The sequence below is a fragment of the Oryzias melastigma genome, linkage group LG15 (assembly GCF_002922805.2).
Source record: "Oryzias melastigma strain HK-1 linkage group LG15, ASM292280v2, whole genome shotgun sequence".
Lineage (NCBI taxonomy): Eukaryota > Metazoa > Chordata > Actinopteri > Beloniformes > Adrianichthyidae > Oryzias > Oryzias melastigma.
The window spans coordinates 24,264,634-24,289,786 of NC_050526.1; the positions used below are offsets into that span (position 1 = coordinate 24,264,634).

At 35.4% G+C, this 25,153-nt stretch overlaps 1 protein-coding gene and 1 long non-coding RNA gene across 9 annotated transcripts in view; both read left to right on the top strand.

Annotated features, from left to right (window-relative positions):
* adgrb3 (adhesion G protein-coupled receptor B3) overlaps positions 1–25,153 on the top strand; it is a 109,047-nt gene that overhangs the window by 29,816 nt on the left and 54,078 nt on the right. For 6 of the 8 annotated variants that reach the window (XM_036215661.1, XM_036215660.1, XM_036215659.1 and 3 more), the window contains exons 3-4: positions 18,438–18,548; positions 20,707–20,868. The exons of the other annotated variants lie outside the window; for them this stretch is intronic. In XM_036215661.1, the coding sequence (XP_036071554.1) occupies positions 18,438–18,548; positions 20,707–20,868 (273 nt within the window). The remainder of the gene's footprint in view (positions 1–18,437; positions 18,549–20,706; positions 20,869–25,153) is intronic. 8 annotated transcript variants of the gene reach the window in all.
* On the top strand, positions 5,604–14,386 carry LOC118599752. The gene is made up of 2 exons (XR_004949246.1): positions 5,604–9,212; positions 9,282–14,386. It is a non-coding gene; the product is annotated as an uncharacterized LOC118599752 (long non-coding RNA).

The window sequence follows — 25,153 nt, forward strand, 5'->3', positions numbered from 1 at the left end:
GACGTGACCATAAAATATGGTTTAATGTTCTGTTTTTATTATTTTGATTTGAAAAAACAACAGTGGGTTGAACTTAATAAAACAAAAATGTGAATGGATTTGCTATTAATTCCTGCTTACTTACTTGTACACATTTTGAATTTATCTGGCAAGAAATACAAGAAAACTGTAAAACTTCCCATGCAGCGTTACTAGATATTTATCTCTGAGTCACACTGGTTAAATCTTTGGCTGAAGACATCCTGGATTGATTTTAGGTCAGTGAATCAGATTGTTCAAAACAAATCATTATCAACCATGAATCATATCGGCAAACACAAATTATGATATGAATCAAATCATTATTGAAATGAATTGTTGCACTCCTAATTCTCAGTCTTCTTGAACGTTTGTTATGGTGATTTTGTTGTTGCACAACCAATATGTGCTTTTAACCCTCTTCTGTTTTTTTATGCTGCACATCCTGCTGAGAATGTATCCCTCTAATGTCCACAATGAGCTAACTGCTCTGGATTTGAGTCACATTAACTTGGATACCTTAATGATGCCTCAAAATGAGCCAAGTTCTCATTACAGGAATTTCAAACACTCTGCTTATGTTTTATCTGCTGTGCACAATGCTATTGCAGTTTCCATTAGCAGGGCATATTTAAAAAGAAGCCCTGAAAATGGACATGGCGTTCCATTTCCTTTTTACCAGTCATTTAATATGGATTGAGTGTTATGCTCATTGGTTAACGTGGTTGCTTAGTAACAGGAAACTAGGGATGAGATTTCATTCTCTGCCTTTTTTAAATTTAATCATGTTCTTAAAGAGAAAGTTGGATGACCTCATTTAGGAGGATATATCAACCTGAATGGAGCCAGCTTCATGTTAGATAAACAAACGTGAAATTCACCTCACAGTGTACTGAAGATAAAACTTTTTTCAAGCCTCCATGTGAGCCACCGAAAACCTCGACTGGACTCAAAGTAGAAAAACAGATTTGGTCCGGTAGACATTCATAAACAGATATTTTCACTGCACAGATCCAAATCAAGCAGACATCAGAGGACTGAACCTCTCTGAGTGTGCAAACAAAAGTCTCCTTGTTCTGCACCAGAAGCTGTGCTTTATGCTGCTAGTAGCATTGCGGTCTTCTCCGCCTCCCCCCCACTCCTTGCTTACTCAGATATGCTTCTGAATAAACAGTAGATCTAACTCTACAGGGTGGAAAGAGGTACATACAAGCAGTAATTCCACACAGGCAGTTTTTTCCCCTCAGAGTTCTGTCACATTAATGCATTTTTATACCTTATTATCAAATAAAGCCAACTATAGAAATCACATAACTAGTTAGTCAGAATGCCAGTGGCTCTGTACATCCGTGTGCTGAATTACACAACTGCTGCATGCTCGACTGTTTGTCTCCTTTTTCCACGACCTCTCTGCTTCAGACAATTACTGTCTGCACAATCTTTTTAAATCCTGCTGCCAGACACATATCGTTGCTAAAAATAAAGACAAATCTAGTAAGTTAGACTAGACACTTGTATTGTAAACATGAAGTCAATATTTTTGCTGTTACCTGACTGGAAAAAAAATAGATTTAGTAGTTGGGGCTGCACTTTTGTCTCCCAACCTGCACTGCAAAAACAGTCACATAAAAATCTGTCAAAAATTCTGAAAAAAAAAATTATATTTATATTTGCGGTCTATATTTATATTTAAATACGTAGAAAAAATATGCCAATAGGCTAGGAAAAAATATTTAAAAGCATTTTGTAACCAATACATCATTTCAAGAAGTAAGATTATTTTGCTTTAAAAAAAAACAAACAAAAAAAAAAAAACATTCATGCATGTATTTATCTCATTTTAAAAACCCACTATATCTTTTTTGGGGTCACGAGGTTGCTGGAGCCTATCCCTGCTACTGCAAGGTAAATAAAAAAAGAATACAGGTAAAATTACAATCTTTCTTGAAGCATAGTCTTTTTAATGTCATTGCAGGGCTGAAATTAAAACACCATTCTAAAATTTACAAAAAACATTACTTTGGAGAATTTTTATTTGTTTGCATGTCATTTACCACTTAATGTTTTCCAGGAATGTAACCATGTAAAAATTTAGCTAAATAACACTTTCACTGAATATTTTCTTCATTCAAATTTATTTTTTAAAAGGTGCAGAGGTTAGTAATAATATTTCTTTTTGCCTTGTTGAAAATTTCCCCGAGGTTGTAATTTAAATGTACTAGGGCACCGATTGAGCTGAGATCATCTGAGAGGTTTTATGGAAACCCTCTGTCATAAAAAATGCATGACATTTCATACCTTGCTTTTTTGTAGAAACAGTTTGAGGCTCCCCTAATTGTGAAACTTCACAAAAAAAGAAAAAAAGGAAAGGAAAAGAAGTGAGGTATGAAAGTCTCTACAATTAAACTGCAGCAGCCTGCTACTGGGAAAAAAGGATAATGAGGAAAAGTCACTAATGGATTAGTGCTCTTAGGAGATTCCCTTTGGAAGCGTACTGCTTCTGCTTGTGTCACATGCTTAAACCGTGCAAGAAAAGGAGGTGCCTCTGATGTGTGCTAGAAAAGCCATTATTGTGGAGCAAAGAATCTTCTTCAGCTAATCATAAGTTCATTATGAAAGAGGTCAGTCTGTGCAAGCTGCCAGACTGGAGCTGATGGAAATATTAAAACAAGGAGAAACAGGAACGCCTCATTTGTAATGAATTATTGAGGATGTCATATCGTGAATTCTGTCTTCTGTCTCTGCGGGATGCTCAGAGACACTGGAACGGCTGATTGCTTAATTTCAAATGAAAGTATTCATTTTTACATTAGACTTGCAAGCATCATTCAATTCTTGTTTGTTAAAAACTCTTTATAAAAATAGTTGTATCAGTTGTAATTTGCTTACATGACACATTTATATTTAGGTAAAAAAAAATATTCCTAAATTAGCAAAAATGGTTGTTTTCTTTTTACTGGAAAAAGGAAAAATATCCACAGAAAACTTGTTTTTTTGACTTTATGAAAATTGCTTCACTGACTGTTTCCTGTTGTGTGTCCTGCCCTTTATAATCATGTTCATTTCATGCCCATCTGGTGCTGATGAGACACATCTGTCTCAGAAAAAAATGAAGAAAAAAAACTCTTCTTTTTTTCTTTTGAAATCAGACTTTTGTTGAAATGAATGTCTTAATTTATTCTGTCAGAGGAAAAAAATAAGGGCATGGAGAAATTATAGTTGTTGCAATGAAAAAAGAAAACAAACCACTAAAAGTAAAAAAAAACGGCATTTAGTGCACTGTTTTTTAATAGAGAAACATTAGCATCAAAAGCAGTAAAAGCAATAACTGTTCATCCTAAGAGGTAGACAAATCATAAAGCTCTTTAAAAAGCCTTTCATGAGTTTGAAACTGTTGTTTATGTGTAATCATCCGAAATTGGAATGTTTTAGCTTTGAAGCCAAAGAAGAAAGGCATTATGGGTAAATTATGCAGTTGTATTTCAACATTTCAATTGTTTTTGGGAGACAGATTTAGGGGGTCACCTCATAGACAATAAAAAAAAAAAAAAAACTTCTCATGGATGAACAGATGAGCATCACTATCTGGTTAAAAATATATACTGACACCTTTTGATTTTAAGGCCATAAGTAGTACACAAGTCACCACATGGTTACCCTAGTAATTAAAGTTGTAATTTGGTTTTTAATTTAAATATGTTGATGTTAGACAGGAATATTGCAAAAATAATAATAGTAAAAATAATACTAACAATTTGCTTTTTTTGTTTCTTTAATTTTTTGGGACATTGCACATTTAAAGCATCTCTGCAAATGCACCAGAGTTAGCCAAAACGCTTCCTTTTTAATCTCTTGTCACTGAGCTAAATTATTAAATTGCAACTAAATTATTTAGGTTAAAAAAGTACAAAGATGGAAAATAGATAAAGTTCAACCTTAGCACTAAACTGACCATTTTTACCTTAAAAGCTTAGACATTTGCCCCTCATAATGTTCAATAAAAAAATAAATAAATTTGAATTAGTCTAAATACAACAATCATTTTGTCACAAATTGATATCGTCTTTGTTTGGAACTCACAGAATTAATCCATCCATTTTCAGAACCAGCTTTACTCCTGTTCGGGCTCAGGGTTTTTTTTTGAGTCTACCCAAGTATCAAAGAGCCAAAGGGGGGAACACCCATCACTCCATTGGAGGGGAGAATCAACATCCAAAAAAAAACACTCAAAAATATTTTAAAACTTTTAACAACCACCCTTTGAATTAAGTCTCTTTTTACCATCATGAATCATATTTCAGAGCAGAAATGTATCATTAAATTTCATGATTAGGCTTGTTTGTGTATATCACCTGTGATAGTATCAATGTGTACTCCTAATTACTTTGTCAAACCATTCATTCCACTCCTCAGTACATAATACTAAGTTAGCACCAAGTTTCAGAGCGGAAACCCATGAATGTGCCAAAGTGAGTTTTTGTCAACCCACCAATCTGCCAAGAGAACAATTCCCCTGTGATAACACACACAATATATAATCCTCACAGTGAGGGAGCTATTATGCTTATAATTAGAGAGTGGTGGTAATTTCAGCTAATAGCCTGTTCAAAATGCAAATATCTGAATGATAGGGAGAAGAGAAAGTTGTTTAAGTTGCAGAAAAACTACGATATTTTTGTTTTTCTTTACTGTAGCTTCATGGGATCTTATTAGCAGCCGGATAGCACTTAGATTAAAAAGGAGAAACTGCTCTGTATTTTCATTTAATTCATTGTCATATGCTTTTTTTTTTTTTTTTTTGCATTTGTAAAAGCATACCATAAACAATTTATGTGATATTCTCATTGAGTCAGACCGCAAACGTCTCTTCCAAATAGTGGGAACAGCAGAATTTGCCTGTGAACCTCCGAAGGGAACATCCTCACTGTGTGCAGCAGCTTTTGTTCTGCTCATAATTATAAGAGGCTTTCAAGAGGCTTGAAATTAAACATTTTAACAGTCAGGCAATGATTAATACTGTGGACCATTTAAGGAAAAAAGCACAGTGAAGATAAAAAAACTGTAAAAATTAAATGAGGAATTTTAGTTTAGTTTTTTTTTTTTTTTTCTGTTTCCACTTTTAAACATACGATACATGTATGCCCTCACTGATAACTATAGTCAGTCAAAATGAAATAGGCAGAAGCTGTAATTTATATTTACTACCCGGTTTGACTTTGACAACAAAAATCCAAAAGAAAAAAATATATAATAATGATAAACACAAGATTTTGTTATTATCAAGATCATGTAGGAAGATTTATCAATTGTTAGCATGTCATTATCATATCATAATAAATACATACTTAGGCTTTCATTACAACCATCAATCATCTTAAAGTATTCTATTTTATTATTACTGTTTACCTAAATATATCATTTTTATTAGATAGCCAGTACAAGTCGTGGCTCGTTTAATGCCAAAAACAGGAAATGTATTAATTTTTAAGTTAACTTCTATATTTAGCACTATTTTAAAGTGGCCGTGCTTACGTATTTTATTTATTTTAACTTATTGGTCTGCATTTAATCATGTTTAAAAAGTTAAATTTATTTTAGAAAAAACTACTTTTCAACCATAAAGTAATCAGTTCTTCTATGTTGTACTTTTCATCTGCAGACACATTTAAAGGATTTCCTTACATGTTGTCCTCTGAGGTGAGTTGTCTATATGTAACAAAAACAATATGACAATTTAAACTTAATTTCTCCCAGGACATAAGAAGCGTAAGTCAATCTTTATTACTTCTTGGCTTAAAATCAAGACTAAACACAAAACGGTGCCGTAATGAGATGAGGACCAATAGTACAATATTTGACGTACTGTGATCCTTTTTTTCTCACTAATAAACTGGATTCATCCATCTGCTACATAAAGATGTGTCGCCTTTGCTGTGTTTGTTCTCTTACATAAGTTAAAGGAACACATGCTTGTAGCCACATTTGTATTTAGAAGCTCATTAAAGATCCTCTGGAAAGAAAAAAAAGGAGAAAGGCTCACAAACCCAATATGTTTTCCTTTTTACACATGAGAAAGACCAGAAAAAATAGCTTCCTGCATTGAATTCCTTTTGTGCAACTCCAACAATTAACTTCAACACATAAATATGTATTGATCGCTTGATGTATGCACGCAGATATACTATTTTTATTACTTTTTTCTTCAAATGAACCACATAAATTGTTCTTAGCAATGACTTAAAAGAAAAAAAAAATGAATCACCTCCTTAATGCTTTTCTTTTGAAAAGCAGGAGACCTAAGCACATGGACTTCATTTCAGACAGGTGTACCAGACAGGCTATTCTGCCAAATCTATTAGGGGGTTGGGGTGTCATGCACCTTTAAAAGTCGCTGGTCCCCTGTAGAGGCTGTGTTGGTAGCTTCCTATTTCAAGGTTGAGAAGCTTAGCCGAACACAGACAGCCACCATTGTGTGCCCGGATAATGCACTTCAGTCATCCTTAATGTCCTCAGAAAGGCTCAGAAGCTGAGGGGGCTTTATTTACACCCCACATCCAAGGACAAATATGGAACTTTAATAGTCAGATTAAGCCATTTTATTGTTTTATACACTAAACGGGACAAGCTTTATTTAAAAATAGGTTGTGTTAATGGGGATGAAAATAGCTGCCTTTACTGTATATATGTTGGTTTTTGTCTGTGGAAACTATAAAGCAGCCAAATCTAGGATAAAAGTGATAAAAAAATAGCTTTACTAATAAATATTTTTGGTAATAATTCTGAGACAACACCTAAAGAGTCCTGCGTGTGATAATCAGTTCCATACATTGGCCAGCGGTGAGATGTTAAATGCCTAATTGACCACAGTAATGGTGCATAGCTGTGTGATGGTGCACGATGGAGACATGCATATTAAGAAACAATTAATTTCCAATACTAATGTCACTCATGGCTGCCTCTGCAACAGCATATAACAAGGAGCTGTCAGAGATAAATCATTTCACTCTCCATGTGCTGAAAGATTTGATCCAGGCTCCAAAAAGCCAAAAGTCTGACTATTGTTGAATAGAGGGGCATTTATGTGTTTTTTGAGGCGGCAGAGTCGAATGCACAGCCTGTATGGATTTTTCAGCTTGTAGCCTCAGAGACAAACTTGCTTTAGTATTTATTGTGCTATATTTGTAGCTCTGTGAAACTAAGCAGGCTATCAGGTCAAGTCCTTTTCTGCAAAGATATAATAGAAAATCAATTTTAAATAAACACATTGATTTAATCAGTTATTTTTTTGTTATATCTATCAATTTGTGTGTTGCACATTTTTTTTAATTACCTCAATGTTTTTTTACACTTATAGAAGAAAAAGAACAAACATTTGTTTTACATTTTCCTTTATGAATTAAACCTTTTTATTTAGATACCAAGTAATTATTGAGAAAGGTGTTTTTTTTTTTTTTTTTTTTTATACACAGTTGCTAAGCTAAGTAAAAATAAATAAAAATACTAAAAAGTAATTAAATGGTGCGGTTGTCTTTAGTTCTCACAGATCAAGCCAAAGCAGCTCACATACCAAACTGGCACTCCTAAATCCGGTGAATAATAATGTGTCAGGCAGAAATGAAAGTTCTGTCTGTTCCATGATGGTGAATTTCACACATCTCTCCAGCGTGGAATAGAAAAGTCACCGAGAAAAGATGAGGCTGTGTGAATGGAGTCTTTGAGAAAGTCTCACAAATCCAAATGAATGGCAACGTTTTGGAGGCTTCAGTTCTCCTCCTCTGCCGTTTGATCCTAATTTTTTTTAGGTGGATCTCGTACTGAAATGTGGCTAAACACAAACTTTTATATAATTAAGCTGGTTCTGGCTCACAGCCTCAAAACGGGCCTTATGGTGATTAAAGGCAAATGCTTGACCTGACCTCTTTTTTTTTAAACGCTGACAGAGTAGCAGTGCTACAGACGAAGGGGATGAATTTAGCATTTTTTCAAAGGGGTCAGTCATGAGCCTTTGGAAGTTTTCCTTTTTTCTTTGCAGAGGTCATCAAATGGTTAAATCCCCTGTCTCTCGAGCTAAATGCTCTTCTTGTCTTGGGACTCGATCCCTGCAGAGTTTTCCCTCCCATGTTTTTCATTCACTTTCTCCCTCAACGCTCAACAAGCTAAATAAAGATTAGAAAACACAAGAAGGAATCGGTGCCCTTACTGTAAGAGAAAATCGTTCGGAGATGGCGAGAGTTTGCCCCTTTCATCACTCAAAATAAAGAAAAAGATGTAATCAATACAGGGTCGGCGGCAATAACATTTAGAAAAAGATGCCACAGTAAACAGGTTGAAAGAAGTATATGTTTTTGGTCTTTTGGGTTAAATTCTTTCAATTCACTTGATGTAAATGAAATTAAAATGCGAAAAAGAAAATCTATATCTATTACTCCATTATCGCAGCAGTTCACTGGTGTCAGCCATTTTGTGGAAAAGCTTGTTTTTCCAGACTAAAACTCTAGATGAAATATATTGAGTTGTAAGGTAATGAAATGAATATGACATTTGAGTCTTTGTTTAGGTATAAAAAAGTAAGCAGTAATTACACCGTGGCGCGGTCATGCAAAGATCTGAAGAACTGTGATTGCGTTCATGCTTCTGGACCTGGCTTCAGAAAGCATTAATGGAAAATTCTGTTGGGCTGCGTCTGTGCTCCGTCTTGTCTGAAAACATTTCGGCCGTGCGCTCGTGTCCTTGTAATTATTTTGGAGAGCATATTTGGTTTAACAAGAGCTTAGCCAATGAGCCAAGACAGGACATGTTGCAGGCATCGTCCCTATGACTAACTTCCACATGACACCGTGTTCTTTGAGCTGATAGATGCAGGGTGGCAGCCTGAAGCAGTGGGCTTTGCCACTGCAGAAGAATCAGACATGATTGGTGCTGTGGAAAAAGCTGACAGCATGAATTATGAAAGTCCTATTAGAAGCTGTAGGAAATGATTTATGTTGCTAAAAAAAATAAAAAAAAAATATGGTCATCCGAAGACATTCGTCTCCATGGTTACAGAGTCCATATTGTGTTTTGCCCATTTAATTTCTTAGGTGTGTCGTTCCTCATTTATTATTGAGGAATTTCCATGGATGTCGAACCATGACTCTATTAAATGGAAGGTCACTCTGCAGTATGCCAAACAAAATGGCTCAGGAAAAGACAAGGTATGCTCTTTGAAAATTGGCTGTAGTCATAAAGGTGCTAAAAAATGTGTCATGTTTCTCACTTGACAGATGCATTGCTTGGCGTGGCGGTGCCAGGCTTGGCAGTTCGTGTGACTGCCAGGTTATCTGCTGGGCTCGGATTTTTCTGTACTGATGCCAAGAGTTGCTGTTACAGTTTCCCAGTGTCCCTTAGCGGAGCATTGTTGCAAAGCAGAAGATAATTATGTAAAATCATCAAGATGCTGGGTTATTCCATGAGTGGAAATGAAACTTCTAACTAAATAGCCACGTCTCACGGGCATTCAATTAAATGCTCCAGATAAAACTCCCAGATTTAGAGAACACTTCAGCGTTATGCTTTGTAAACCAGTCATATATTTTACACTTCTTTCTATAAAGAGATTTCATTAGTAGCCCGCTTTCATCCTTGTTGCTGCACAGTACTCCTTTCAGTTGCATCCCTGCAGCAGCCCCACTTTTAGTCACGGGTGGCTCAGCAGTGTCGCTGTTTTAAAAAGGGTAGTGATTTTGCAAGCTGCAATCTTGGCATTGCTCTCACTTTAAGTGGTCCATAGGCGGATCCATTTTTGATAGCATAATGCAGCTGAAGGGGGAGCAGGACAAACTGTCCAGCAAACGCCAAACGTCAAGCAAATTTCTATTTTTCTTCTTTCTTTACTAATCAAATTTAGATTTATTTATTTTTTATTAAAAAAATGTTGTTGTTTTTTAAATGACTTTAAATTTAGTTGTAGTGTTTAGTAGGTGGAATCTGCACTCTAACAATGTGGCTTTTTAAAGGTTTGCAGGAGTCGAAATCATGTGAGCGTAGACTGCCAGAGCCTTTACTTGAAGTGTGAGGGGGAGAAAAAAAAAAGGAGGAACGATCTGCTCAGAGAGGCCAGCAACAGGGCTTCTTGATTCAGTGCTTTGATAACGTCAGAGCTCCATCTAGGTTGCCTTGCGAGGTACTGCTCAATAACCTTGTGATTTAACATTGTGCTGTAAATTATCAGCGCACTCTCCCATAGCCACCGATTTGCCTACACATCTGTAATACCAAATGCATCTATTTAGAGTGCGATGCATTCGCAGCGCTCGTCTCACTACGTCCCCTGCATTTTTAGGTGGGTTTGCATGACTTTTCAATGGGGTGCAGAGGCAGTTGTGCAGAATTCTAATTTGGCTTCAATCTCAGAGTCAACAGGAAGCAAACAGATGGCCGAAGGAATATGATGGATAATTGTACGTCTCAGAGGACAATTCGTAATTTGTATCTGATTCCTTGCGACCCCCTCATTTTCCTAATGAGGGACTAATTGAGTTTTTACATAGGCTCAAGCATATGGTCCCACCAATAGTGAGGAGGCTGCCTGACAGTAAAGAGATGTGTTGAGGACATCATTGCTGATTTCTAAGTACTGCCTAAATGGCAAAAGCTGAAGAACATTTTAAATCTCCTTAAGAAGTGGAAATACATTCATGTGTTTTCATCTTCATTCTGTCATCATTACATTGTCAGTCATTGCTATTTTTCTTTTATTTTTATGTTTTTTTTTCAGTAAAAAGTCACTTTTTAGCCCTTACTGTGTTTGATAAATCAAATAGGAATGCTTACTTTAAGTTTAAAACAGTAGTTATACAATTTTAGGTCAGTTTTTAGATTTCAAATGGTCATGTGTTGCAATTTATCCTTTATTTTTGCTTTTTAATGTTTTAATTTCCTTTATTTTTGTATTGCTACCACTGTCAATTGAAATAATGTGTCTTTTACAAGGAAAACATTCACAAAAAAAAAAAAAAGCATTATTTTTTCTACATTTAAGCATGGATCGTAAATGCACTATCAGGTGAAAATGTTCTGTTATTACTAACAAATGTCGACCAAGACTTAAAAAAATGACACAAATATTTATGTAAAGGCTTTTCCATGGTTTGACATAGTTTCTATTATAATTCATGACTTGACAGGGGCGGAGCTATGGGGGGCATTTGAGGGCAGCTGCCGTCCTCCCCCCTCATTTTTGAGTCAACACTAGTATCACTATTGACAAAGATTGAGAAATTATTAATAGAAGCTTCTATACACATGGCAAAATGGGAAAATCAATAATTTTAAAATGAAATAAAATGAATAACACCATGAAAACTGTTAGAAATACTTTTTTTGTCTAATTGGGCTTCCACTCTGGTGTTTTGCCACCCTTTCAAAGTCTTCTGCCCCACTCCCTATATCAAATGTCCTAGCTGTGTCTTGAACAGGAAAAAAAAATCTTGATACAAGTGAAAATGTACCTTAAACAAGCCAAACATAAAGAAAGTGTAGAGTAAAATTGACCAGCATTTTTCAGTTGCATTGACTTCGCTCTAACTGTTGAGTAATGGATCACAGACAAGTGCAGGTTAGGGAGCTATTCCTCTTCCTTGTGTGTTTGAGTCGTTGTCTCTATTTCAGGGACTTACACTTTTAAAAGTGCAGCGACAATGGAGTGCCTCTCGTGAAAACCTGCATTTGTGCCAGTCAGTCAGAATTGCACGCAGGGCAGTAAGTGAAGCACCCCTGATAGAAGCTACTCATAGGGACTTCTGAGTAAAGGCTCATTTCATGCAAGGTTAGACACATCAGTCATTGGACATGGGGTTGGCTTTTACTGCCTTTCAATAAAATTACACATGGAACGTGTCCATGCAGTGAAGAGGAACCTGGAAATTAAATGTCTTCTACTAGATTCTCAGCGGTGGGCGTGATCTCTGTCAGTCGAAGCTTTCAATTCAGCACATACAGTGGATCAAAGCCTCGGAGATAACAGGGGTTACAGATCTAGGAATTGTTCATTCAATCTGTTCTTGATCTAACCAAGACTTTGTTTAAAGCTTCAAAGATTTAGGACAAATGCCCAAACTCTACATCTATTTAATATAGGCTTTTAAGTTTACTTTTATAGGATATATATGTTAATCACATTTTAAATTGGTAATAGAGTATTTTGGATAGAACAGAAAATTTCAGTCTGTTGATTTATCAAATGTAGCTTTTAAATATTTACAATAATTGAATTATAACAATGTTAATATTTTTTTCAAAACACAATTTTAACTCATTTTACTTTTGATAGCTGCACATACAAGTTCCTTTCAAAATAAAAAAAAAAACACCAGGTGTCAAAAAAGACCTTCCTGCTTTATTTACATGAATTTAAAAAAAAAGCTAAAATCAAACATGTAATTTTCTATCTTTATGACTTTAGAGCACCATCATGCCCTTTTTCTATTATTATTTTCTATTATTTATTATTATTATTAAAAGGATATGGGCTTATTTTATTTATTTTTTATTAATAAACCACTATGACAAAATGTTGCCATCATTTTGCTCATTCTGAGATAGTAAAAATCTAAACATAAATGACAAGACTTTAGTAACTAAAATTAACCAAATTATACTACAAATTAATTGAAATTATTAGAATTATTCTTTAAACCAAAGAGCCACAATAGTGGAATGAACCTCTTGTAGAGACGCTTTAACGTGTTTGACACTACTCCTATTAGTAGCTCCTTTCTTTGACCAATTATGATTTTAATCAAAAGTTATTACATTTAGAATCATTATTTTAGCAAAAAATCTAACAAATTTAGTTGTTTTCTTGGTCATAGGATCTGCAGAGTGACAGTAATTCTTTAGTAATCCGCCTCTGGATTATGAGCGGTAGCAGAGCAACCCCGCCCCCCTTCCCATTGCTGATAGCGCGGAGGAAGAAGATTGTGTAGCCCACCCAGCAAATCTGCTACGGCACAAATACATTATTTTTCAAATGGCATTTTTTCATCTACTTCTGATTAACAATAACTTGTATAGAAAAATAGTCATATATGCAATTTTGAGCTTTATTTTCTTATTCTATGCCATCCATCTTCAGAGGAATACTACAAGAAAATGTTAAAAACACCAAAAGCTCAATTTTTATCAAAGTGGCTCTTTAGGCAGACGTTTTTGTCTTCTATCTATTCTTCGGAGGCTATACTTCAGTTAAAGATTTTTTATTGTTTCAATTGCTCTTCAACTGCCATGGCTATTTCTGTTTCTGCATGCGGTTCCGAGCTTTGCTAACAGATGGACTCCTGCAGATCGGTTTCCAAAGCTCATTGGAATAAAAGAGTTATTTTCTTTTTCCCCTTTCAGAGTGGCCAGGCATATTTCATGCTTAGTGGAATAAGACGGTTTATTTCCCTTTCCTTTTAGAAAGGCCAGGCGTATCTCAAGAAAAGATCAACTTATAAGCAGCTTGACTCGAGAGACACGCCACTCATTCATTCCATCTGCTTAAAATAAAGACAAAGCCCTTTTTTTTTTTTATTATTGAAAACCCTGATCCCAATTCCCATCTCTTTATTACTCACCTGATCTGTTGATAATCTCTGGCAAGCCGGCAAAAATGGCTGCTTTGTTAAACTGATGGCACAGTGTGGAAGGAGTAAAGTATCTTGTAGTTTTTTTTTCCTTTTTTTTCCATTTCTACTGGAAGTAATTACACGTTTGATTCCACACAATGTCAAGAGCTGAATCGAGTGCTAATTCTGCTTTTCCCCTTTTGCAAATTAGGATCTTCTAAAATTGTAAAACAGGCAAGAGAAGAGGGGAAGTTATCAAATGATTTCCTTGTGCTTTTGTGAGTGGTTTTTGAGTAGAGGAAATTGATTAATTTTTTCTTCCTGACATTGTTTTTTTTATTTTGCGACAACAATAAATACAAATGAAATATAGCTAAAAGAAAATAATGTTTTTAAATTACAAGACGGTGCAACATATTCATATTTTTGATATTTTTATGCACAAAAAAAGAGCCATTTATATTAATTTAACACTAAAATATATAAATATTTTCCAACAAGATGTTTATTTAGCTTCTTAGCTAATTTGCTCATCACTATGCATCAGAGAAATTGCACTGCTGTTGTTTTGTGTCATTATTAATGCACACAGCATGCCATGCTTCCTACCAGGCTCCACTAGTTCAGTTTGTAAGTCGCAAGATTATAAATGAACTTTTTGGACGTTTTTTGTAATCTCTTTTAGGTTTATAGCAATAAAAACTAAAACGATTATAGTCTTGGAATAGGATAGTCTTCTCTAGAAATTAGCCAAACAAAAATAAAATACAAAAAAAAAAAAATTGAACAAGGACCATTTGGTATAAGGTTGGAATTCAATCCAAAAGAAAGAAATTACAGTAGGAAGGTTGAGAAGTGTTGAAAATATCAAATAAACAAGAGTATAAATTTTGACTTTTGTGTCTCTAGACTTCTTATTTCTGTTCAAGTTTTATAGACTTTAACTTGTATTTTTTAAGTAACTGGACTGTATATTATAAAAAAGTTAAGCTTAATCTAAACTGAACTCATTTTGCCCTGAGACTAGACTTGCAGTGATTAAGAACTAAAAAAAAAAAAAAATTATAGTGAAATATCCCGATGTTGGCATCTTCTTCCAGGAAGATTTATATTGACTGCATTTCATCACCTTGTCCAAGGACTTGTAGTTTCTTTAAATTTTTATTTCAAATCAGATTTTTCTAACTTCAGAACAGATTTTTTTTTCTTTAACAGATAAAGTGAAATGGGCTGCTCTCTCAGGCAAATGTATTCACAAATCTTCCATCTGAAATGTAGAAAGCCAGCCCTATTAAATGGACACTCTGGCTGTGAAAATGTAACGTCTCAGTGCAAAAGTAAAATCTTTGCCAGTGATGCATGGCAGTGAGGTAATATGCAAACAAAACAGAGTAAATAAATCACATCTTCCACTAAAGAAATGAAATCTCAGTGATACATTTCTCTGAATGGCACTGTCTCTCCTGTGTTGTTGAGTCATGACGGTTGATGGATATCAATAATAAGTTTCCTCTTTAGTGCTGACTGAATGACAGCTACCTCATAAATTTTAAACCTAATTTTCTCTGAGGCGAGTCATCTCAAAGTTCTGAATACTGGCCAAAAGAAGTACAAATGTATCTAATAATGATTCCCTAAATTCATCATCCCTGCTTTCTACCTTGTAATACTCTGAAGACGCATTGTGTTGGCTTTCTTTGACAAATGACAACAGCTTACCTCTCCATTTATTAAAATGCTGGTTTGTCTCACACGCTTACCATTATTTTGCCACAGGCTTGAACGCAATCCCAGGTTTTCCGCTGAGCCGTGCTGCTCAGCGTTTTAATAGTTTTATGTTTTGACATGGTGCTCTCTACCATTTGACTCCAGCCTTTCTGGAAAACAATGTTGGGAGTGAACATTCGTGGCATCAAAAGAGCCTCCAGCCTCTTGAAGCTAAAAACGAAGCGTCTCACGCTCTGAATTAGCCACTTAATATGCGTACAACACAAACAGATTGAGCTTCTGCAACAGCCTCATGTCCAAACTGGCGTGGACGTAATCACTCAAAGGTTGGCTGGGAAATGATGAATCCACAATTATGTGACAGATATTTAAAAATGAGTGAAGTTTGAGTCACAAGGACATGTTGTGCATAATTTTTATCTTCTAAACACCACAATGACTCCATACTTAATGACATTTTGGGGTTTTGTTGCACACTTCATCATGAGCAGATGAGGGGAGAAAAAACAGATAAGCTGAGAGTCATTGTAGGACTTATGTCATGGTTTAATAGACTGAAGTAATCAATGATTTGCAGGGCTAAATTATTACAGAAAAAAACATGATGATCGATAATTGTCTGCGGTCAGTCTTGTTGATTACTGTTTAAAAAGGATAATATAAAATGCAACCACAACTGACTCTGCAAGGTGTGCAGTCGATTTCTGAATAGCTACAATTAAACAGAACAATATATCACTTTTGTGATGAAGATTTTGCTGACTGTGCAAGACTTTGCTTTGCAAAATAAAACAACTACCAAATGACAAAACCTCCTTTCAATCTGAACAACCACATTCACAAACCTCAACTTAGAAGTTTAGGAGGATTTAATGGTAAATGGTGCAAACCGAAATACGACTTAACCAAGGCCATCTTTAAGTTGATTGTTATTTTCACCTAATTTCCTAATTTTAAGGGTAAAACCTACGTAATTTATCACTATGAAGTTCATTTTTCTGTCTAGTTCAAAACAGACACGAGCACATGTGCCATCCCTCATTTATCTCCAACAGCAATATCTTCTAGCAATAGTTTTGCTGAAGCTTCCTCTTTAAGTGTAAATAAAAAGGGAAGGGAGATGCTCCAATAGATGTTCCCTTGTGCGTCCTTGCACCGGAGCAAAAGCAGGAAGACCTTTGATCTTTGCTTTTAATATTCAGATGCTGATAGACCTTAACTGTCTTCACTGTGCAAACAGCAGATAAGCAATAGTATCTGTAAAAAAAAACTGTATCTAAGAGCTGCATTAACATGTGACACCCCAGGGCTTATAACCCGGCATCGATACGAGACAAGCCAGAGGTGAGAATGTGTTGACTCTTCACACTAAGAAAATGCAAAACTGACACATTCCCCCCGCGGAAGCAACATGTCTGTATGCTTTTCACCCTTCCACTTAGTCGAGTTTTAATCTGGGTCTCAGTCACTGTCATTTGTAAAAATTAAATCAAGAAAAGGTGTTTCGTAATTTTACACTCCGGTTAAAATGTTCATGCTGAGAAAATCAGACAGTGATTTCATTTTTGCTAAAACAATAATGCTATAAGGATTCCAGAAACCATGGGATGGAGCATGAAAAGCGACATGAGATAATGAGTCACCAAATTTGTATTAGTTAGCCTGACAGGAACGACTATTAGACTGAGTACCTGTGGTTTGTCCAACTATTAGAGTTCTTTCACCGGCTTTGTTTGGCAGAGTGCTCTCACGGGGATCTCTGCTTGGTTTTAGAGAAAGACATTTAGAAACACTTTAAGGGTCTTTTACTTTGCAAATGCACAAGGCTTAATGTCCCAATCAAGATCAGAATGACTGCAAAACAATTTTTGCTTTTATTTGGCTTTTTTTCCTTCCTTTCATTAAAATATCTAGACAAACCTTTATAGAAACCCAGAACGTAGTTTTCCCTATGTATTATGTGCAATGAATGATGTATAATTTGGCTATTTTTATGTAGCTTTTGTTCTGAAATCCAACAGAACAGAAAATGTTTGCTGCTATATTTCTGCTTTAAAATAGTCTTTAGTGTAGTGAGAACATAATCAGTCATACAATGTCCAGCTTTTACAGCTAAATGACGTCAGATGACAGATTTTGTATCTTCTGCCTCACGGCTCATGAGGTCAGTTGTGGGTTTCCAGCTTTCAAATGCCTGATGCTTTAAAATGAAGTAGAAATGATGATATACATCCCTATCATCACGCTGTCAATTTTACTAACATAAGTTATGTTTGAAACTGTTGCTGATGCATCATCTGCATTACCAATTTGCAAAAAAAGATAAACAAAAAAAAAAAAAAAAACACCTCATTAGACACACTGCCAAAAGTAATGCTAGTTAACATCATAACAGAATCCCAAGAATAATTTGCATAAGCTATTTAAGTAGAGAACTGTTTATTGTGTATAGATTTGCTTCAAACGGCTGATGCAAATTCTAAATGCATTCTTTCTAGCATCACTTTTCCCAGTGTCGCAACACTGCACTCATTTTTTTTCTTTGTTCCCATATGGGAAACAAAGAGAGCATGCACCTCAACCTATACAGCTCAGAATACATTTAAAAAAAGGTTGTTAATAGATTTGACTTGGTCACCCACGTAAGAATTGACCAAAGGAAAAAATAGACCATTTGTCAAGAAAACTGTGGATCAATAGCATGTTCTGTCCATGACCCCCTCCTCTGTGGCTTTCTGATGGCTTACACATTTTTACTTTTATTTTATTTTTTGCTTTTCTTTTCTGGGTGTGCAGGAGGGTGGGAGGAAGGGCGCTGGTGTTAGAGTCTTAAATACAAATGTGAAATTATTTTGCATGTTTGCTATGTGTCTACGCTGTGCTTTCAAGCTCAATTAATACTTCCAACTCACCCTAAAAATTCGTTGCATTGTTCTATGCTTTAATGAGAAGGAGAAATTAAAAACTTAACTTGTGTGGTCTTTGTTTCTAGCCATGTACTGCAATTGCTTCGAACATCCTGAAAACAGAATGTAATAAGCGTTTGTATTTATTAAGATCATGTTTAAGCCTAGCTTTCATTTGAACCTCTATTTTGTCCCATAGAATATGGAATGATCGGAGAGCATACAGTAAAAAGTCAGCGGCCAAGATCAGTTCATGACACAAAGGCCCTGCAGGAGCAAGCTGAATCTGCTAAATTTATGGCACAAACTGGTAATATAATAGTTATCTCTTTTTTTTTTTTTTTTTACTTTATTTTGTTAAATAAAATTAATTTCATCATGCATGCTCTCTCTTGTACTGCACTTTTTAAGTGGAAATGTTTTGCATTCTTATTTTTCTTACTCATCCTTTCTGCTACATTTGAGACGGGAGACTAAATTTCTCATTTTTCTATGAACATTTAGGCACTTAAGCCTAATTAGATTTGTGTGCATTTAGGTTTTAGCCTCACATACCAACTCAAAAATGGAATAACCACTAAAGGACATTAATTAAATACCAGGGCTGATTGTAGTTAGTGATTCCCTCTCTAAAATGTGATAAACCGGGGATTTGGTTTAACCCCTTCCTATTGGCTAAATCTAAAACACACACGTAACTAAAAACATTTTTCCCAAAGGAATAAGGCAAAGCTGTGCTGCTTTTTTATGTGTGGCATCAATAAGGCTCCTTAACATTGAAATTATTTTAGCTGATCAGAGCCTTTTTTAGCATCCAGTTTTTTTATTATTATTATTAAAACAAAAATGGTTAAAATTTCTTTGGTTTTTAATTGAGAAAATAGTTTTAAGAAGAGAATAAAAATCAGAAAATGCATATTTTTCAGTGGGTGGGTCTATATAGCCATGGTTATTTTATTTCTGTTTTCTTTTTCTTTTTTTTATTTGTTTTTTCATGTTGTGCCATTTACAGTGCTGCCGTTGTTTTTAAACTCATTTCCCTTAATCACAAAGTTTTACATCATCCACACTTTACATGCATTCATACCATTACTAATACACATGTATGCCAGTACCGTATACATAGGCATCTCTCCTCTTCATTCACCAGACGTATGTTTGCCTGTTGAGCTGCCTTGTGTTTCTCATTTTCACACAGTATACGCTCCCTGTACTGCCTCATTAAACCAATTGATCCACCTTTCAGTCTTTTTATGATCTCCAAAATGAAAATTAGAGTTAGGATCACTATTTGGCATAAAGTGTCCTCTAAATTACTTATGTTTAGTATGAAGTGTTTTCAGAATTTAGGGCTCAACAAAAACATAAATGTATTCGGAGCTGCAATTGAAATCATTTCCATTTCTGTATGCAATTATTTCTCTAACATCTAATTCTATAAAGATAAACATTTTAGTTACTTTTTTTTAGCTTTATGAAAATTGAAAAACTATGTTTTATTCATAATCTTTTATTTGATTAGTTTAAAACACATCTGAAGAAGAACGGCTATGGTCCTTCTTTTTATGGGATAACAAATTCTGAGGATAATTAATGATTAATGTTAATTCTGCATGCAGAGGTAAATAAATAAGACATCTACCGGCTACATTTTTGATGTAGTCTCAAAGGTTTGGCTCAGGGAAACAGAGTTTATCTTCAGTCCGTGGCTTAAAAACGACCTGTTATGTTTCCTTTTGGGCAAATTATAATTAAAATTTTTGAACTGATGGCAATTGGAGCCATTCCACATTCACAAAGCTCTGATTATCTAAAACAGGATTGGCTTTCTCAAAAATATAACCTTCAAAACAAGGAAAAAGCATTGGAAGTTAACACAATCTTTGCCGTAATGTTGCATAGAACATGAGATCATTCTGTGCAATGCAAAGGAATCAACATTTGACCTATTTCTGAACTAACACTCATTGACCTTCATTTTAATTTTCCAAGCTTATCTTGCATGCCCCCATGCTCACGTGAAATTTTTTTATTTAATTATCCTGATTTTCCTCACCTTTTGGTTTTGCTGAAAAGCATGCTTTTCTTTGAAATGAAGTGTAAAGAAACAGCTTTAAGTCTGATGTCTGATGCTATGTCTTCTGTGATCTTTGAAATTGTATCTCCAAAGTGTAATTTGTTTGCACACATTTCCAACATCACATTTAAGATAAACATGAAAACAAAATTTATAAATGCAACAGAATCAAGTGTCAAAAACACATGAAAGATCACAAAAAGGCAGCATAGACGGATTTTTAGTGTTTATGTAAACCCTCAAGACTCCAGTCTTCCCCCAGCGTGATTCATGATGGCCCCACCCCACTTTACTCAGCCCTGCCCACTTTGCCCCGCCCACCCTGCCCCTGTAAGCCAAGCTGCAGGACCACAGTGCTGCATTTAACTAGTGTCACCCTTCTCCCACACAGGTGAATCAGGTGCAGAGGAGTGGTCCCAGTGGAGCTCATGCTCCGTAACATGCGGTCAAGGGTCGCAGGTGCGAACAAGAACATGTGTCTCACCATACGGAACGCACTGCAGCGGCCCTTTAAGAGAATCAAGGGTTTGCAATAACACTGCCCCTTGTCCAGGTAGTGTTAGCCGCAGATTCTTGAATATCAATGTTTTACTCCTTTGCTGTTTATTTGGGAGGAAATGTGTTCTTTGTTTTAACCAATGTCAAGAATGTGTTGTGATTATTTGTGAAGCATTGACAATGACTCAACAATTTTCTTCTTTAGAGGATACTTTGTCCAGTTTTTTTTTTCTTTTTCTTTCCTCATTGTCATATTTGTTTTTCCATTTCATTTAACTGTAAAACAATTCTTCAGCCCCAAAATGTCTTGTGACGTGTGGATCTGCATGGAGCTTGGGGGACCTGTAGATGTGGATTTTGTCAGCATCAATTTCTTGAAGGTCAAATGCGCTTTTTGAAATTGCTCGACAGTCTTTCTTCAAACATGCTGAAAGGCACTTCTTCATAAACCTACGATGGCACAGCGGGTGAGTCACCAGCAGTCAGGTATCAGCAACAGAAGCTGCTCTGACTGGTGACTGCAGCATTCTCATACTTCTCTCTATCTAAGATGGCACAAAGAAATGTATTTTTAGGAATCGCTCCCAGAAACACAAGTTATTTTAATTATGAGTTATACCATCAATTATTATGTAATGTATGTACTTCTTTTACTGCTAAATTAGCTTTGATTGAGGGGGAAAAAATTTACTTTTGTAGTATTTTTAGCTTTTACGTCAACTTTTAAATGAAGCCATTTCTAATGAAATATTACCTCTTAAATAAATGAACTGTTCATAAAAACCCTTAAAGCTTCAAAAGGTTTGAGGTTTAATTTTGGTCAGTGTAGAGTTTACGTCTTTCGTGAGCCTTTAAAGAATTTTTTGCAAACACTCCATGTGAACTATTAAGTAATTCAATATTCAACATCTACACTTGACAGATTTAAAATCTCAGACTTTAGGAAACACAAAATAAGACACAATAACCCTTTTAATAAGCATCTACATTTGACAGCAATAATGATAAACCTCTTTATGTAATTCTACCCCTTTTTGAGACTCCAACCCCCTTTTTCAAATCTTTACATCTTTAATGTCCCACTTACTTCTCTTTTCCATCCGGTCCAAAAAAGAATGGTATGCAAATATAATTAATATAAATATAGTTTAGTCTAAAATACAAAAGGAGTTTATGCAAATATACACCTTTTGTGTCCAAAGATTCATAAACCCCTATTGTAACAGTAATATTTGCCCAAAACAAGAGCTCAGATTTGCTCAGATGCTGGACAAGACAAGTTAAAAAAAAAGGATAAAAGAAAGGTTTTAAAACTCAATTTACTTTCTTTATGTGTTTTTTTGTAAGACAAGTGCAGTTGTGTATGCTCATGTACCTAAAAATATTGAAAACATATAAAACATTGCCTATTTAGTACTAAAATGACTTTGTTGCAGTAGCAGATAGTCACATTTAAATGCAGCCTAGCATTGGGGCCCATTCATCCAACTGAAGATGTATCTAATGGTCTGTAAGGCAGACAGGATTGACTGGTTACAGACCGTCTGTCGGATTCTGGAGTGAAAGAAGAAGCATGTTACTTTCGCTTTGCCTCTAATAGTAAAAAAAAACAAAAAAAAAAAACAAGAACATTATCATAATTGTAAATTACATTAGGTTTTAGAAAATTTAGGGAACCACAGAAGTTGTGATGATTTGATTTGTTTTAGCTTCATGAAATATCCATTGAAAAGTCTGGTTCTTTTTATGATCTACCCAACCGAGTCCATGCCTTTAGTGCTGAACTCCCCCCTAATTCTGCAGAAAGAAAGCAGCAAAAAGAATTCAGATTCTATCTGACATTTCCACCGTGTAGGATTCCTGTGCGGTGCCATCAGCCGGTGCAAGTAAAAGAACAAAATAAAGCTCCAACACTGGAGTGGAGATTAAGACATGCTGAGGCGAGCAGCAGTGTGCATTATTGTTGTGTAAAAAGAATTTGTCACAGCATTGATTTTTCATATTAGAACCCCCACAAATATCAGGTAGGAGCAGGAGCGATGAAGATGCGATGATCAAGTCAGTTTTTTGTGCTGTGGCGTGAAATGGTGGCAACCTTTTTAAAAGCTTTAACTTAACTGGATTCAAGGCAATATTTCACACAAAAGAATATGGATCTCACAGTGTGAGATGTGAGGTTTGCTGCTATCATTATTATCAAAAGCCCCATCTGAAGTTCACCTATTCAACTTTTTTTTTTTTTTTTTTTAAATCCCCTTTAATAAAGATCCTGGTGTTTTGTCGCCATCTCTTTTGTATAGAAACCAATCAATCCCAAACTATGTCCAAGTTTACTTTTCAAAGAACACATTAGAAATATAAGTGTACCCTTCAAAGCCAAACCAATCCCCTCCCAAAAAAGTCCTGGCACATATAAAAAAGAAAATAAAAGCTTTGCAAAGAAAGCCTCCAATGGGTCACATTTACATCACAATTCAACTCACTGTTTGTGGTCTACAAAAGCTTCTGCAGTTTTGAGACTAGAGTGCTTCTGCACTTTAAAGGGAGCAACCCCTAAATGTGAGCACAGCTGCACACAGAGACACTCAGGGACTGGAGACTTTGACGAGAGTATAACCGTTATGCTACGTTCACACCAGCCTTGGCAACGCACATTCAAGCAACCTACAAGGAAAAGTCTATGTTTCGGGCTTCTGGGTTCAAAACTCTTGCATTCACATGTCGATACGCACATTTTTTGGGCTTTTTGCACGTCCATTGACCAATCAGGGACTTGGATTTGGTAGTGACGTATAAGGTCCTTTTAATTTATGGAAGTGCTAACTGTTTGAATTTGATCATGGAGGAGACATCAATACTTGCCGTTTTAGTCCGGCCGCAATTATATGACACCAAGTCTTCCATATTGTAATAAAGGGGAGAAATTAGCAATATTTTAACATTTTGTTCCAAGTTTCTTTCTACTGTTGGTAGATGCATTAGTATCAGGTGGACACCGTTGCTGAAAGTGCATTCAAGACTCCACGTCCAGCTCATGTCAAATGTCTGGTGTGTACGTAGCATTACATGCTGGAGGGTACAACATTGACTGTATAAGAGAATTGGAATGAGTGAGTTTGACATAGAAAATGTCCCACATCAACAAAATGAAGTAAATTCAGTTGCGATTTGGAGCCAGATGATGTCAGTAGGCAGTGATTGTAAGATTCGGTCTGAGTTTCTATGGGAACCACTCTGGCCAATCAGGAGTGAGCTTGTTGGAGTCCAAACCCCTTCCTCTGAAAGTGGGCTTGGGAGAATATGTCAATCAAACATTTCAAACAACCAACATGGGGAGCAGCAAGCACATCACCTTCATTGAGGCATCTGATTGGCCAGTTTATGACATGAATAATTTGCAATAAAGATTAAAACATATATGACAAAAAATAGTATTAGAAGGAACATGTAAAAAAAAAAAGCTATCAGAACAAGAATTATTATTCATACGGATAGAATGACAAAGTAATAGCTGTTTATTTCTCTATAGAAATCTATGGGATTTGAGCTTCTTGGAGCTTTTCGGAATATGAAGATTTAGGGGTATTTCAGTTGTTTTATTCTTTATTTAACAGTTAAAGAAAACTACAATGGTTCCTGTACTACTTGTGTACTATGTGTTAAAACAAGTTGGATAAAGTAAAACTAGCAGCAACAGGAAGCTAAGTGGTGTTATGACATCATACATGGTTAAAAATTTGTTTCAAAAATCTAAAATGTCTGCCTGTTTTAGGTAAACAACACATTCCTTATCTTTTATTGTAATAGTAAATAAATCATATTAAGAAAGGAAAGAAAAATGACTTCACTTCTTTTTAAAAGTTGTTGTTCTGTAAAGGTGGCAGGTCATGAAAGCACTTGTTTTTTTAGGCCCTGTGACACAGAACCTCAAACATATTTCAACTATATTTCACATTTAACAAGAACTATCTATATATTAATTACCACATTAGAACAGCTGTTGTGTGGTTGCTTGGACAGAAAGTGTGCAGTTTGTGAAGCATGCAGTCTGTCAGCTAAATGACGTCTTTAAGCAATTAGTAATGTTTAAATATGCTTGATTGTGTAAGCGCTTGCTTGGCATTAAATCACCTCATCCAGGCTGCAGGTGTTAGCATCCAACAGTTCTTTTACACATACAGAACAAAACCATTATTAGTTTATTTTTATATTTCTAATCGTGGATGAGAAATTGATGAGGAACCAATAAAGTGTCATGTTTTATATTGACATTCAAGATGTTATACGTCTCACATAAATTAAAGATACATTTTTAGACTTAAAATAGCTTAAATGCATGT